Source organism: Nannospalax galili, unplaced genomic scaffold, assembly GCF_000622305.1.
Source record: "Nannospalax galili isolate Female #2095 unplaced genomic scaffold, S.galili_v1.0 scaffold108, whole genome shotgun sequence".
In the NCBI taxonomy this organism is placed as follows: domain Eukaryota; kingdom Metazoa; phylum Chordata; class Mammalia; order Rodentia; family Spalacidae; genus Nannospalax; species Nannospalax galili.
Window position 1 is genome coordinate 988,975 of NW_008358988.1, and position 15,903 is coordinate 1,004,877.

At 45.6% G+C, this 15,903-nt stretch overlaps 1 protein-coding gene across 3 annotated transcripts in view; it reads left to right on the forward strand.

Moving 5' to 3' along the window:
• Nucleotides 1-1,813: 1,813 nt before the first annotated feature.
• Nucleotides 1,814-15,903, forward strand: part of N4bp1 (NEDD4 binding protein 1) — a 49,656-nt gene continuing 35,566 nt past the window's right edge. For 2 of the 3 annotated variants that reach the window (XM_008822622.3, XM_029558395.1), the window contains exon 1: nt 1,814-2,064. In XM_008822622.3, the coding sequence (XP_008820844.1) occupies nt 1,867-2,064 (198 nt within the window). In that variant the 5' untranslated portion in view covers nt 1,814-1,866. The other variant, XM_029558394.1, reaches the window with a different exon arrangement.

The following is a 15,903-nucleotide window of genomic DNA, read 5'->3' on the forward strand; positions in this document are numbered from 1 at the left end:
GGAGCCCAAGGTAGGAACTCAGGGCAGGAACCTGGAGGCAGGAGCTGGAGCACAGGCCATGGAGGAACGCTGCTTACTGGCTTGCTCCCCTGGCCCCTGCTCAGCCTGCTTTCTTATGCAACACAGGCCCACCTGCCCAAGGGTGGCACCACCCACAGTGGGCTGGGCCCTCCCACATCACTCATCAAGAAGATGCCCCTCAAACATGGCCACAGGCCAGTCCAATAGAGGCAATTTCCCGATTGAGGCTCCCTCAACCCAGGTATGTCAAGTTGACACTAAAGCTATCCAGCACACCCAGTGATCTTCCTATTCCCTCCCAGCTGGGGTTATAGGCCTGGCCCCACACCAGCTTGATATGTGGGTGCTGGAATCCATTCCTCTGGTCTTCACGACTGATTATACAACAAACGCTCTTAGCTGCTGAGCCACCTCACAACACCTCTGATTTTGCTTTTTAAAAATATTTTACTTATTAATTTTATTTTCTGTGTGTGAGTGTATTGCCTGCATGTGTATAAGTGCACCTGTGCTCTTCAATGCCTGCAAAGGTCAGATCCCCTGGAACTGGAGTTACAGAGGTTGTTAGCCACAATGTGGGTGCTGGGACTCCAACTGGGGTCCTCTGCAAGAGCAGTCAGTGCTCTTAACCACTGAGCCGTCTCTCCAGCCTTTGAGACAGGGACTCACTTGATAGCTCAGGTTGATGTGGAGCTCACTATGTAGCTCAGGCTTGCCTCCAACTGACAGCTCTCCTCCGCTTCAGGGCCCTGCCCCACTGGGATTACAGGTAATTAATTACTTTTATTTTACTTATTATTTTTATTTTATGTGTATGTGTGTATTGCCTGCATGTATGTAAGTGCACCCATGTCATGCACTGACCGAGGAAGACAGAGGTGCCCTTGGATCCCCTGGAACTGGAGTTGCTGGACAATGGTTAGCTGTCATGTGGGTGCTGGGATTTGAACCCAGGTTTTTTCTGCAAGAACAGTTCTCTTAACCGCTAAGCCATCTTTCCAGCCCATTAATTAATTATTTAATCAGTTAATATTAATTAAGTACTATGCCAGCAGTTTACTTAGCTTTTCAATTCTCCACTGGTAATCCCATTTTCTTAATTTCCTGCAATTTTTTTCTGAACGTAGATAAGGGAAAGGAGGCAAGGAAAGAAACGGGGAAAGGAGAAAAATAAAAGTACTATTTGCTGCCGGGCGTGGTAGCGCACGCCTTTAATCCCAGCACTCGGGAGGCAGAGGCAGGCGGATCTCTGTGAGTTCAAGGCTAGCCTGGTCTCCATTAGCGAATCTAGATAGCTGCGGCTACAGGGAGACCTCGTCTCAAAAAAGACTGAAAAAAAAAAAAAAAAAGTACTATTTGCTTATCAACAAAAACCCAGAAATTTCCATCCCTTAGGTCACCACAAAGGTCTGGGCCCTCATCAAAGATGGCCACCCGGGCGACGCTCGCCCTTAATCAACATGGCAACTGAGTGTGGCGTAGACTTCCGTCGCCCTCGGCCTACCCACCCACCTTTCCTCAGGGCGCGGCGAACTTCAATGACGGCGACAGGCTGAAGGCTGAGCGCATGCGTGGCGGCGGCGGCGGCGGCGGGGTGGCGGGGACTTACTACCCGCAGTCGCTAAGCTGCGGCGGCCGTGGCGTGATGGTGTAGCGGGACCTGCGGGCGGACGGGCTGGCGGGCGAGGCGGCCTGGACGCCCACGCCGCCGGAGCCAGCCCATGAAAGAAACGTGGGGGGGGGGGGGGGGGGGGGGGGGCCGCGCGCCCCCCCACGCCGCCGGAGGAGAGCCCGGGCACGCGGAGGGGGCGTCGCCGCCCCCGGGCCCCGGAGGCCGCGCCCGCCATGGCGGCTCGGGCGGTGCTGGACGAGTTCACGGCGCCCGCCAAGAAGGCGGCGCTGCTGGAGCGGAGCCGCGGCCGCATCGAGGCTCTGTTCGGCGTGAGCCTGGCGGTGCTCGGTGCGCTGGGGGCAGAGGAGCCGCTGCCCGCGCGCATCTGGCTGCAGCTCCGCGGGGCGCAGGAGGCGGTGCACAGCGCCAAGGTGAGTCCGGCCTGCTGGAGGGCCGCGAGCCCTGGCGGCTTCAGCGCGGGCGCCGGCGTCCCCATCTGTGAAGCGGGTGCGAAAGACCCTCCCTTGATGGGGACGAAGTAGGCGACGTGCGCCGGCCCCGGAGCGGTCTGGCCGGGAAGCCGCGCGCTGCGAGGTCGCCCTATCCGTCCCTGGGTCTCCGGGGTCGGTGCGAGGCCCGCTTGCCCTGGTTCTCGCTTTCGCTCTCCAGGCGGCCCACACAGGGTCTTTCTGAACCCTGTTGGGATCTTAGGCGCCCTTGAGAATCCTAAGAAAGCGCAGTGACAAATAATGGTCAGACCTGTTCAGGCGTAGGATATACTTAATGGCTGCGTTTAAAATACCATTATCCCTGGTTGGTAATGTTCACCGCTCCCGACCGTACGATGCCTGTAGCACGTCTGACATTCCTCCGAGAGCCTGGAAAGGAATAACGAAGCCTTTAAAAATCCATTGAGGAAGCTTTCATCGACCTCCTTCCTATTAAATGAACAGCTGGGGAAACTGAAACTCGAAGCGGTGAGTCACCTTGTGTCTAATCAGTATTTCACCTCCTCAACACCTCCATCAACTCTCCCCTTCGTCAGAAACCAGCAGCAGAATTTGACTGTGTAGCTTTCCGAGTCTACACGATCATATTGAGCCCGTGAAATAACCAGATAATCGACAGCATTGTAATTACGTTTCCATGCCAGGGAGTTCTACAAAACCTGCCTGAGAAGGGTCAGATGGTTGGCGTTTGAGAGCATCTTAGGAGTAGGAAGTACAGAAGAGTAGGAACTTTCCTTATCTACAGAAGGGTAGGAACTTGAGAATAAGGAGGGTCTGCCCGTGGTCGGATCTGGGAATTTATGAGAAAGCCCCTCCATGCACTGGCTGTCCTCTCGGATTCAAGTCATCAACTTGTCACATTTTGAAGAGGTACTTCCTGAAGTCCTTCGGCTGCTCCAGGTACCCAACTTTCTCCAAATTTTTCCATCACTAATAAGGGGCCAGAATTAGAGGTAAACAGTTTTTTTCTAGAACCTTCATTATGATCCTCAAGCTCTAGGGAGATCCTTTTTATATCCTTTATTGCAATATTTTACATTGCTCTTGAGTGGTGATAACCCCTGATGTTCTTAACAAAAACCATGTGGATGCTTGCATTTAACCTATAGAGACTGTAAGGCATTTAGCTGTGTGTGATTCTCCACAGTTTGAGCCTGAATCATTGATGTTGAATCAAATTGGCTTTCCTGTGCTTAATTCCATAAATGGGTTATCTGATTTTGGAAAACTGGTACAACTTCTTCCTGTTCTTCCTTTCTCCACAGATACTCAATTTCTTCTACAATACAGGGCTAAAAAGGTTGACAAGCCCATGTCCTATTACTTCTAAATTTTCCTCTGTGCTCCTTTCCCTCCTTTCCCTGGCCTTTGCTGATTGAGAGCTTCATCAGTGCCCACGGAGGACAGAAGAGGCAGTCGGTTCCCCTGGAACTAGAGTTACAGACAGTTGTTAGCTGCCATGTGGGTGCTGGGATTCCAACCCGGGTCTTCTGCAAGAACAGTCAGTGTTCTTAACCGCTGAGCCATCTCTCCAGCCCTAAATTTTATTTTTATGTGTAAGTGCACGCATGTTGTGCATTGCCCTTGGGGACCAGAGGGAGAATATTGGATCCCCTGGAACTGGAGTTAGCAATAGTTGATTAGCCGTGTGGGTGCAGGGACCCAAACCCTGGTACTTAAAACCCCAGTAGTTAAAACCATACAGTGCTCTTAACTACCAAACCATCTCTCAGCCCATCGTTTGATTTTTTTGGAGACAAGGCCTCACTACGTAGCCTGGAACTCACAGAGATCCACCTGCTTCTGCTTCTCAAGTACTTGCTGCCATGCCCGGTTGTTTGGTTTTTAGACAGGATCTTGCTGTGTATCCCTGACTGGCCTTGAACTTGTACCAATCCTACTACCTTTGGCTCCCTGGTACTGATTGCAGGTGTGTATCACCATGGAATACTTACTAATCCAACTCCATCTTACTTTCCTAAGTTCTGTTTAGCAGCTCTCAGTTTAGACCTCCCTACAGGCTAGTCTCTCCTTGGCCTTGCTAGGTGTCGGCTTTTTCTGGGGACACCCCAGAAGTGGAAAGTGCTTGCCGGGGTCAACAGAAAAGCCTTGCCCATCCTGCCAGTTCTTCAACTCCAATTTTCTTGTCTGTGTTTGCCATGCAGTTTAGCGCAAGCTAATGGAGAAGGTGCTGAACAGTATTTTGGTAATGTATGTCATCTGTTGGGTTATCTTTTCAATATATCCAACCCTCCCTCATAACAAGAAATCCTTTTTTCCTCTCCCTTGAGACTCATGGTAAGAATTGGGTGGAACACTTAAGGTGTTTCTTCTTTCTTGACTACTTTGGGAGTTCAGTTTTATTATTATATTTTTTATTTTATGTATGTGAGTATATTGCCTGCATGTGTGTAAGTGCACCTGTGTTGTACTATGACTGCAGAGTCAGAAGAAGGTGTTGGATCCCTTGGAACTGGAGTTATGAACTGTTGTTAGCTGCCCTGTGGGTGCTAGAAATCAAACCCTGGTCCTCTGCAAGAGCAGTCAGTGCTCTTAATCACTGAATCATCTCTCCAGCCTGGGAGTTTATTTTACTTTTGTTTTTTCAAGCCAGGCATGGTGGGGCATGCCTTTATTCCCAGCATTCCAGAGGCAGAGACAGGTGGATCTCTGTGAGTCCAGGCCATCCAGGGCCTTGTCTTGAAACACCACCCCCCCCCAAAAAAAAAGTTTTAGCAGTTTAGCTGGGTGGGTGGAGCATACCTGTAGATCCAGCACTCTGGAGGCTGAGACAAGGCCAACCTGGGCTACACAGACCCAATCTCACAAAAAGAAATTTTTATTTTTGATAGTGCTAGAATTCAAACCCAGGGCCTTGTACATCGTAGACAAGCACTCTACCACTGTGCTACACCCCCAGTTCAAGAAGAGTTTTAAAATTTTATTTTTTATTTTGCATGTATGAGTATTTTGCCTGTATGTGTGTAAGTGTATCACATGTGTGCAGTGCCCGTGGAGGCCAGAAGAGGGCATCACTGGAGTTAAAGTTGAGTGTTAGCCACCATTTGGGTGCTGGGAACTGAACCCGGGTCCTCTGGAAGAACAACCAGTGCTGTGCTGTTAACCATTCAGCCGTCTCTCAGGCTCCCCAAGAAGAGTTTTAAACCAGATGAGGTAGCCTTCAATAAAAAGAGGTCACCAAGTTGAGCTGTGAGAATGAAGGGTCGTGTGGAGGATGAGTTAGTTAGGCCTTCGTTATCAGAGCCAGGCAGGTGAGAACTCTTAGCGAGTGATAATGCCTGTGAAGGCTGAAGAATGGCATAGATGACCCAGTTTTGTTTGTTGAAGGAGCAGCACTTATGGTGGACTTTGAAGTGCTAGGAAGATTATCTGATACCTGGCATTCCAGACAGCAGTAGTTGTGAACAAAGACTTAGAAGTCAAAAAACAATGTGTGATGTGGATTGTCATAACAAAAAAGTATCAGGGTTCTCAGGTCCTATGGCTGCTTTGGACATTATTCAGGAGGAAGTCAGTGAGGGCTTTGACAGGAAAAAATTTGCTTGAAATTCTTGGATGGGGTGATTTGAAGGCAGGAGGAGAGCCAGTAGTGAAAGGAACATTGTTTCAAAGTTGACTTGGACATGGGTAGGGTGGCAAGGTTTTCATAGGGCCTTGGGATCTGTGGATGTACTTAGGGATCTAGGGTAGTTTAAACCCCAGTAACAGAACGGCTATTTGGTTGGTATTCTTCGACTCGTTGGTTGGTGAGGCTACCTAGTCAACTTTTATTTATTATTTTTTAAAGACAGTCATGCTGTATACATGGCTGGTTTCCTCCTGCCTCTATGTTCTCAGTGCTGGAATGGATTATGGTTGTGTACCACCATGCCCAGTTGGTAGTCAAATTTAAGGAAATCTCATGTGTGAGGAAGTTAACTCATGGTTGTGTCTTAACCTCAAAGATCCTACAGCTTGGGAGGAAAGACAGACATGGAAACAGACAAGACAACGTGATTGATTCATGTATCAATTCACATGTACATGAAGTATCAGAGAAATGGAAGAAGGGAAAGGCTGCTCTGCTCAGCGGGGTCCTGAAGACTCATCTAGCAGAGGGAAGAGCATGTGTAAAACCACAGACTTTTGAAAGATGTGGTTTTATTAAATTCCTAAGTGAAGAGGAGCATGGAGGAGATTTTCAGAAGTAGAAAGTATAGGGGTAAGTGGAAAGTTTGAGTGTGAATTTGCAGACAGATCTGTTTCTACAAAATACCACAGAGTTTATACCTCTGGACTTAGTGCTTCGCTCCTGGTTTGCTATGGTACAAGTACAGATACTGTTGGTGATGTTCACCAATTTCATAGTAATTGACACTACTGTAGGGGTGAAGAGGTAAGGTGTGAGAAGATAGAACGTGAGGAAGGATTGTCCATGGGAGGCCCAGGGAGAGGGCAAGACAAATGTGTCTCAGAAGCAAAGGGGTTTGGTGATTGAATTTCTGGAAATAGAGGGGCTGCCTCATTACAGAGAGATTAAAGGTGGGGAGCCGGGTAGAATCCTCCCAGCCAGGCTGGAGTACAAAGGGAAGAGGTGGAGATTGGAGCCCTGGGGAGGGAGGTGATAGGGAGGGAAGTAGAACTCTTAGGTCACAGAGCCAGGTGGACTCTGCTCCCCTTCTGGGAAAGTAGAGAGGAACTGGGGAGCTAGGGAGCCTTGCCCTTCAGGAGAGGTCATATGAGCACGAGTGGGATTTTAGCCACTTTGACTGGGCTTAGTACCCAAGGAGCCATGAGCCTGATTTCATTATGTGAGATCTGTCGAGTTTGTTTTATTATTTTATTTTTATTGCTATATATTCATTGTACTTTTTTTTGTCTTTTCGAGACAAGGTCTGTAGTCCTAGCTGGCCTGGAACTCGCTATGTAGACCAGGCTAGCCTTGAACTCACATAGGGCTGCCTGCTTCTGCCTCCCAAGTACTTAGACTAAAGGTGTGTGCCACCACACCTGCTCGTAGAACAAATTTGTGTTAACATCTCTGCACATGCTATGAATTGTATCAATAAGAATTTTGTATTAATTTTTTTTTAGCTTTTTTGGTCTTAACAAAAGTTACGTAGCCCAAACTAGCTTCAAACTCTCAATTCTCCTGCCTAAATCTCCCAAATGCTGAGATTACAGAGCACATCTGGCTGCATTTATATTCTTTGTAACGTTATCCACACAAGACACAAGTCTCAAAGGGAATAACAGATCATTTGTTCTGAGCCAAATATGAATTGCTGGCCCAGCTGCACTTTCTGGTTCCCTGAATAACATGTTTAACATGGAAGCAGTCACAGATCCCAGCACTCCAGGGGGAGGGGCACGGAAGAGCTCCACAAGTTCAGGACCAGCCTGGGTTGCATAGCAAGGTCTGGTCCAGCCAGGACTATTAGTAAACTCTGCTTCAAGAAAACTTGCCAGACACAAAAGTCAAGGTGTTTTTCAGATATTGGTGGGAACATTGGGTAGCTAGGTTACAGCAAGTGGGAAAAAGCTCATCTATAGCTTTCAGGTGCTCTTTGATAGCATTCTTAGCTTTGGAGTTGACGGAAGCTAGTAGTCTGCTAAGTCAATACATTCCAAACGTTTTACCTGGTAGTTAAAAGGATGTTATATCAGACACAGAAGAGGTAGACAGTGAATGACTTAAGGGGATGAAAGGTAGCCCAAGATAACTTGGCTCTAGCTCTATAATATCTATAAAGTCAGCGTTCTAGTCAACCAGCCTTGTTGAATCTTCACCATAGGTGTGGCACATGCTAAACAAAACTTGTCAGTGACCTAGATGCAGCTTTTGAATTGCCCCTTTAGAACCTTGTATTTACTTTTCTGTTGCTGTGATAGCAGACCATGACTAAGTGAACTTAACAAAGAATTTTATTGGGCTTACCGTTGCGGGGGCGTCCGCAAGGCTATATACTCTCAAAGTCTACCCCAGTGATGTGTTTCATCCAGCAAGGCAAACCTCCTAAACCTCCAGTAGTTGGAGTCTATGAGGGACATTTTCATTCAGACCACCACAGACCTCTACTTTAGAAAATAGGAGACAGGATTAATATATTAGCATACTTTCCTTTCCACTAAGAGAGGAGCAGAAGGCCTGGTGACTCCTAGCACTATGTGGGTAATAAGATGTAGTTTTTCTAGAGTTGGGGAGAGCTTGAGAATGTATTAGATGCTGGACCTGCATTGGAGGGAATAAAAGCCCAGACCTATAGGACAGGAGTTGGAACAAGGGAAAATCAGGAACTATGAATTTATAGTGACACCGGACCCTAAAACAATCAGTGATGTCCAAGTTGAAAGGATATAAAATGCAGTGCAGCCAGGCAGAGTGGACCCCAGGGGTTGTGTCTGAAGTGTCACCCTGTTTGAGCACAGGAGGTAGCAAGGCTAGGTGAATGCAGAGGGGAGAAAGGCAGAGAGCTCCAGCTAGTCTCATGCCCACAGGACTTAGGAAGTTCTGGAGAATTCTAGAGGTTCTCAGCTACAGGAATTTCTGATCAGAATCTTGGAAGTGAAGGAATTCTAGGGACAAGAGGTTGTCTCATACTGAAGGTATGTTCACTGTTCATTCGCAGTCAACATTAGTGTGTGTGTGTGCGGGTGTGCGTGCGTGTGTGCGTGCATGCACACACACATATGGAGGACAGAAGGCAACTTGTGAGAATTGGTTCCACCATGTGAGTCCTGGGGATCGAAATCAGGTTGTCAGGCTGGGTAGTAAGCCCCTTATTAAGCACTCTATATGAGCCTAGCCTGTCTGTAGACTGGGAAACTCAGGTGAAAAGGGTCTGATTCCTACTTCACAAGAAGAAAATGTGGAAGAAGGATAAAAAGACAGGTCTGAAGACCGAAGAGGCCAAGATTCTGGGATGCAGGTTAACAAAGGGAAGTATGATAACTAGAGTGACTTGGGGACTTGTCTGATGGGTTTTGTTGTTTTCTGTGCCATGTTAGGGATCAAAGTCAAGACCCAGGTTCTCATGCACCTTAGGCAAGTGCTCTGCCTCTGAGTTGCATCCCCAACCGGTGTCTGCTTGTTGTGTACTGTTTCTGTGACTCTTTAGGCTGAATTTGCTGACCACAGCTGCCTTCCAGTGATATCTTGTTGCAAGGATTACCTTGTGGCACTTGGTCCCACTTATGAGGCCTAGGGTGACTGTTGGTAAGGAGAGAAAATTGAGAGGAGTAAGTGATCTTAAAACATTGAAGTTTCAGAATACCCAGGAAACCACTAGAGTACAGAAAGCAATTCATTTGTAATTTATGAAGTTTAAAAAAAAAAAGGATTTTGTTGTTGTTTGTTTGAGACAGGGTCTCATGTAGCCCAGGCTAGCCTCAAACTCTATGGTAAAGGATGACTTTGAACTTCTGAGCTGCTTGGTTCCACCTCCAAAGTGCTGGGATTACAGGTTTTTGAGCCCTAGTGTGAGATTTATGTGGTGCTGGGATTGAGTTGAGGGCCTCCCACATGCCAGGTAAATAATCTACCTCCTGAGTTACTTTCCCAGGCCCGAGAAAGTGTCTTAATTGACTTTCCCTCACTTTTTCACTTGGCATACTTGTGTAGTAAGGGAGAAAAAGAATAAGAATGTAGAGAAAAATGCTACTTGGAGAGACTTCCCACTGCACTGGCTTCAAAGGGCTAACGTTGGCGTTGGATTTTTCATTCCCTTTTTGCTTGGAAGAGTGTGCTACCACATTCATGAGTGAACAGTAGAGTTTTTTTTTTTTTTTTTAATGTGTATGAGTATATTGCCTGCATGTATGTAAATGCACCCACGTCATACAATGTCCACAGAAGTCTGAAGTTGGCATCGGGTCCCATGAACTGAGTTACAGATGGTTGTGGGTGCTGAGAATTGAACTCAGGTCCTCTGAAAGAGCAGCCAGTGCTCCTAACCGCTAAGCCATCTCTACAGCCCCATAAGCAGTAGTAGATTTGTTCATGGAGGAAGTAATTCAGAAGTATAACCCTGGATAGTCTCATGAAACTTTTATTTTGATTTTACCAGAAGGCAGGTGGTAGCATTTTTGCATTTCCTACAATGTTCCTTTTCATTTTCTTCGTTTTTTAAAAAAATATTTTATTTTTTTATGTGTATGCGTGTATTGCCTGCATGTCATACAATGCCCACGGAGGTCAGAAGAGACTGTCAGATCCCCCGAGACTGGAGTTACGGACAGTTGTTAGCTGCCATGTGGGTGCTGGATTCAAACCCAGGTCTTCTGCAAGAACAGTCAGTGTTCTTAACCGCCGAGCCGCCTCTCCAGCCCCTATTTTTCTTCTTTATTTGTAAATATTACCTTCTTAAGAAACAGTGGTTGGTTCAGTCTTTTATGGCTAATATTTTTGGGCTGTACCACAGTGCTGAAATAGGGGTACCAACACCTCTTATGCTGGAGTTTCCTCTTCCCTATTCCTTTCCCAACCAGGATTGCAAGATTTTATTTAATTTTTAATTTTTAAATTACGTTTAGTTATTTATTTCATTGTGGATGTATGTACCACATTGAGCATGCAGGTCAGAGGACAACTTGTCAGAGTCTGTTCCTTCCTTCTACTATGTAGGTCCCAGAAATTGAACTTAGGTTGTCAGGAGTGGTGGCTGGTGCCTTTCTTACTGATGCGTCTTGTTGACCCTATTGTAGGATTTTCATTAAATCAAGGTCCATTATATTGTTTGTGCTAAATTTTTACGAAATTGATATAATTGTATAAAATTAGCAGTCTAAAATTTCAAATAAAATTATAAGGGGGAATCTTCATACTAATTCAAGAACTGCTTTGTTGTTTTTAACTTGTAAAAAATTATTATAACTTTATGGGTGTATATGATGTATGTGTGTGTGAACACACATGCCACAATGTGTGTGTAGGGGGTCAAAGGACAGCTTTGTGGAGTCAATTTTCTCCTTAAAGCTTTATCTGGATTCTGGGGGTCAAACTCAGGTCACTATGCTTGTACTGTAAGCACCTTTCTTTACCCACTAAGCTTTCGCCCCAGCCTTGTTGTTGCTGTTTTGAGATAGGGTCTCACTTTGTTGTAGCCCTGGCTGGCCTAGAACTCACTATGTAGACCAGGCTGGCCTTGATTTCACAGAGATCTGCCTGCCTTTGCCTACCCCCTTCCCTAGAGCTGGTTGGGATTAAAGGTATGGACCATCATGCTTTTTAATCATACGTTTTTTTATGGAGACAGCGTAAGTAAAAGTTCTGTTGCTTAAAGAAAAGTGAATTTTTGCTCTTCTTGTGCCCACTTGAAGATGTGAGCTCTCTGCTTTCTACTCCTGTTCCAGACACCTCCTGCCACCATGCCTCCCCAACATGACGAACTGTAATTCCCCTGGAACCGTAAGCTCAAATAAACTTCCTTCTATTAAAAAAAAGGGGGGGGCGGGGCTGGAGAGATGGCTCAGCACTTAAGAACACTGACTGTTCTTGCAGAAGACCCGGGTTCAAATCCCAGCACCCACATGGCAGCTAACAACTGTCCATAACTCCAGTTCCAGGGGATCCGACAGCCTCTTCTGTCCTCCGCGGGCATTGCATGACAGAGGTGCACTTACATATATATAGGCGATACATCATACACATAAGATAAAAAAATTTTTAAGTGAATTTTTGAGAGAGTCCTTTCAGTTAAGAGGTTTTGGTCATTCTTGGTGCTGACAGAATTAGTAATTTATACAAATTACTAATGAATAAGCTTTGTGAGTAGATTTACATCTGAATTTTCTGTATTAATGCCAGAAATGATTGTGACACCCCAAACCCCTGTCCCCTTAAGTACTAGGAATTGAATCTAGGGCTTCACAGAAAGCTAAATTAGCACTCTACCACAGAGCTACAGCTCAGCTCTGTTTATTTGGAGACAGGGTCTCACTAAGTTGCCCACTTAGGCCTTGAAATTTCAATCCTTCTGCCCCAGTCTCCAGAGGAGCCAAGGTTATAGGCCTCTGCCAAAACAGACTGGTGAAATGTTCGATTCTTGAACCAAACACATTAGTTAGTGCACATTATCCCAATATTCAAGATAAATTTTTTTCCTACTTTTGTGTGGGTGTGCAAGCAGTGAGCCATCTTGCTAGCTCCTGCTGCTAATATTTTTTAAACTAAGACAATAAAGTTATTACTTTGTTGCTATAGGTAGATTAATGCATGTTGCTACATTTCTGTTAGGTAATGAATTTCCTGCAGTAATAGGTACCTATAGAGACATAGAATATTTTCCACCCGAGAGAACTAAGGGTGGCCAGACCTTGGCAGCACACACCTGTAATAACAGCTCCTCAGGAGGCTGAGGCAGAAGTATACGAAATTTGAGACCTACTTGGGCTGCTTAAGGACTTCAAGGCCAACCTGGGTAACTCATTGTTTTTGTTTTGTTTTATTTTGTTTTGTTTTGAGACAAGGTCTCCCTGTAGCCCTAGATGGACTAGAACTCATTAGATAGAGCAGGTTAGCCTCCAATCACACAATCCTCTGTCTCTGCCTCCTGGAACTAGAGGTATGCACCACCGTGCCCAGCAGACTGAAGTTTTTTAAAAGGGTTGTGGATATATATGCTCAGTGGTAGAGTGTTTGCCTAATGTGTGCATGGCCCTGGGTTCAATCCTCAGCACCCCAAGGGAAAAAGGAAAGCCTAAAAATAAGCAGGCCCAAGCTAGGCGTGGTGGTGCATGCCTTTAGTCCCAACACTTGGGAGGCAGAGGCTGGCAGATCTCTGAGTTCAAGGCCAGCCTGGTCTATATAGTGAGTTACAGGCCAGCTGGGGTTACAGGGAGACCCTGTCTCAAAAAGACCAAAAGAAAAGATAAGGAGGTTCAGCCATGCTAGGAGCTGGTCCCTTGTGATCACGAAATGACTGTAGGACCCCAGCTCTCAGTTCTTTGTCTAAGAAAGAAAGAAATGAAGATGTAACACCTTTCCAGAAAACATTAATAGCTTTTTTGCTTGCCTCTGATTGGCTAGACCTTTGTCATATGAGCACTGCTAGTAACAAGCTAGAAATTTTTCATTTGTAACCTAGGCTTATTGGTGCCCCAAACAAAATCTGGGTTCTGTAATTAATGAAGCAGAAAATGGATATTGGTAGACAGTCCCATGGCTGCCCCATCTTACCTGCTTTTGAATGTGCACCCCACTCCTTCTGATTGTTTTGACACATTTATCAGGGCCAGCTGCATAGGAAAACTGGCTCCTGGAGTGTCAGGAAATGGGTCCAAATAGTCCAAGTGAAGACCAGCTGCTTCAGGTCCCACAGGGCCTGATCTTTGGGGTTAACTGTATCTTACTGGACAAAAGGGGGGACACACTGAAAGGTAATTTCCCAGTTTCTGGACTTTAATGTAATTAGTATGTCAAAAAAAAAGTACATTCTAATAGATTATACATCAGAAAAGAATTGAATATTCTAATTTTACAGATATACAGGATCTCTTATAATTTTCTTTGGTTTTTAGGTTTGTTTTGGTTTGTTTTTTGGTTTTTTTTTTGAGACAGGGTCTGATTATGTAGACCAGGCTGGCCTAGAACTTGCCATGTAGATCACGCTGGCCTCAAACTCACAGAGACCCACCTGCCTCTGCCTCCCAAGTACTGGGATTAAATGCATGTATCACCATGCCTAACCACCCCCCGCACAACCCTTTTTTGGAGACAAGATCTCATGTAGCCCAGGCTAACCTAGAACTTTATGTAGCCAGGGATGACCTTGAACTCCTGATCCTTGTCTTCCCACCTACCAAGTGCTGGGGTCTCAGGGGTGTACTAGGAGCTCTTTTTTTCTTTTAGTGATAGAACCTAGGACCTAGTTCATGCCAGGCAAACACTGTACCACTGAGCTGCATCCCAGCCACAAACCAGATTTTCTTAATCTCTCATCTGAAAATAGATTATTATCTGTTTGACAGATAGTCACATGATCAAACCGTAAAAGTCAGATTGCTGGCAGAGGTAATATCAGCCATGTTCAGAACATTCATGCATACAAAGATGCATCTGAGGCTAGCAGAGTGGTCAGTGTGCAAAGGAGCTGGGCACAGTGTAGTACACCTATAATCCCTACCCTCAGGAAGCTGCAGGAGAGGATCCTTTGAGACCAGACTAAGTAATCAGGTAATATAATGAGCCATCTCTTACCCCAGCCACAAAGGAAAGGGAAGAACACATGACCAGGAATCATGAGAAAAAAATACAGTATCAGAAGAGAAGAATTAGCAACACAGGTGGCAGAAGTAAATCTTGCTGCTTAGGTCTTATTTTGGTGTCCAAAATGAGAGGCTTAGGCTGAAATGGCTCATGGGGTACCCTCTTTGGGTCAGTCAGTCTAGTACCTCAAACAGGAGAGCACACTTGGGCATTTTAGTGGATCCTGCAAAAACTCCAAAAGGACAAACATTTTTTAGTTAAGTATACTTTGAGACAGGCAAGTAACACATGAACCAGGGAACAAGCAAAGATGTGAAAGTGGTTCAAAGAATGTTTGAGGATTTGAGGAGTTGCAAAAAAAAACAATGTTGGAATGAAGTTGCTCAGCTAGTGAATAAACGGCTACCTACAGAACAGTGAACCTTTAGGGTTGTCCTTTCTACAGGCTCAGAGTTGCCCTCTCTGATTGGCAGAGCTTACATTTTAATCAACTAGTAAAATCCGGCTAGGGTTGCTGGTGCGTTTGTGGTGGTTATAACTCAAGATGACTGAACTCATGTCAAGCTGAATCCATACCTGATGTCTCACAACTGTGAAGAGGAATGTACTTGCCAGGGACAAATTGCTTGAGAGTATCATGTTTGCTCTGTACCCCAAGTAAGAATGCATGTCAAGAAGGGCCTTGGATTTGTCCTAGTTATCATTATCCATGTTCATTTGGTTTCAGTTTGAATAGGGGCAAAATCCAGCTTTCAAGGGGTTGACTGTAAAATGGGCTTTAAGCAACAATTTTTAGAAATTGTAAAGGTTGAAAGGACAGAGATGGAGAAACCCCATGCATGGCAGTGGGGCTGAAGGAACTGTTATGTGGGATCAGGAAACCAAGGCATGTAAAGAGTCTGGTATGGGGCCAGAGAGATGACTCAGTGATTAAGAGCAGTTGCTGCTCTTGCAGAGGAACTAGGTTTGGTTCCTAGCACCCAGGTCAGGCAGCTCACAACTGCTTGTGACTCCAGTTCCAAGGGACCTGATGTTCTTTTCTGGTCTCCACAGGTACCTGTTCACATGTTACACTTACAGAAAAGCAGGCACACACATATATAAAATTTTTGGAAAAGAGAGTCTAGTGCATGGGGAAGTGCAGCACGACTTTAGAGGAAGAAGGATTTTTTTTCTAGATATATTTTTATTGAATTTTTGTGTATTGCATACAATACATCTTAATCATACTTAGACCCCACCCCCATCTGGATTTCATGCATTCTGTTTTGTATGTTAAGGTCTTTCAAGTCAAGTTTGTGTCCCCTCAATATGAGTTCATCCACTGGAGCCTGGTCAGCCTATCTAGTGTCACTCCCTTAAAGAAGACCAACTCTCCCTCACCCAGCAGTGATCAGCTGCCAATAGTTCCTTAGCCAAGGTTGGGGCTTCTTGCCCATTTTCCAAGTTCTATGCAGGCTTTTTGTCTGGTTCAAGTTTGCACAGGTCTTATGCATGCTATCATCATCGTTGTAAATTCATATGAGCAAGGTCCCATAAGCCTCAAAAATTTATTT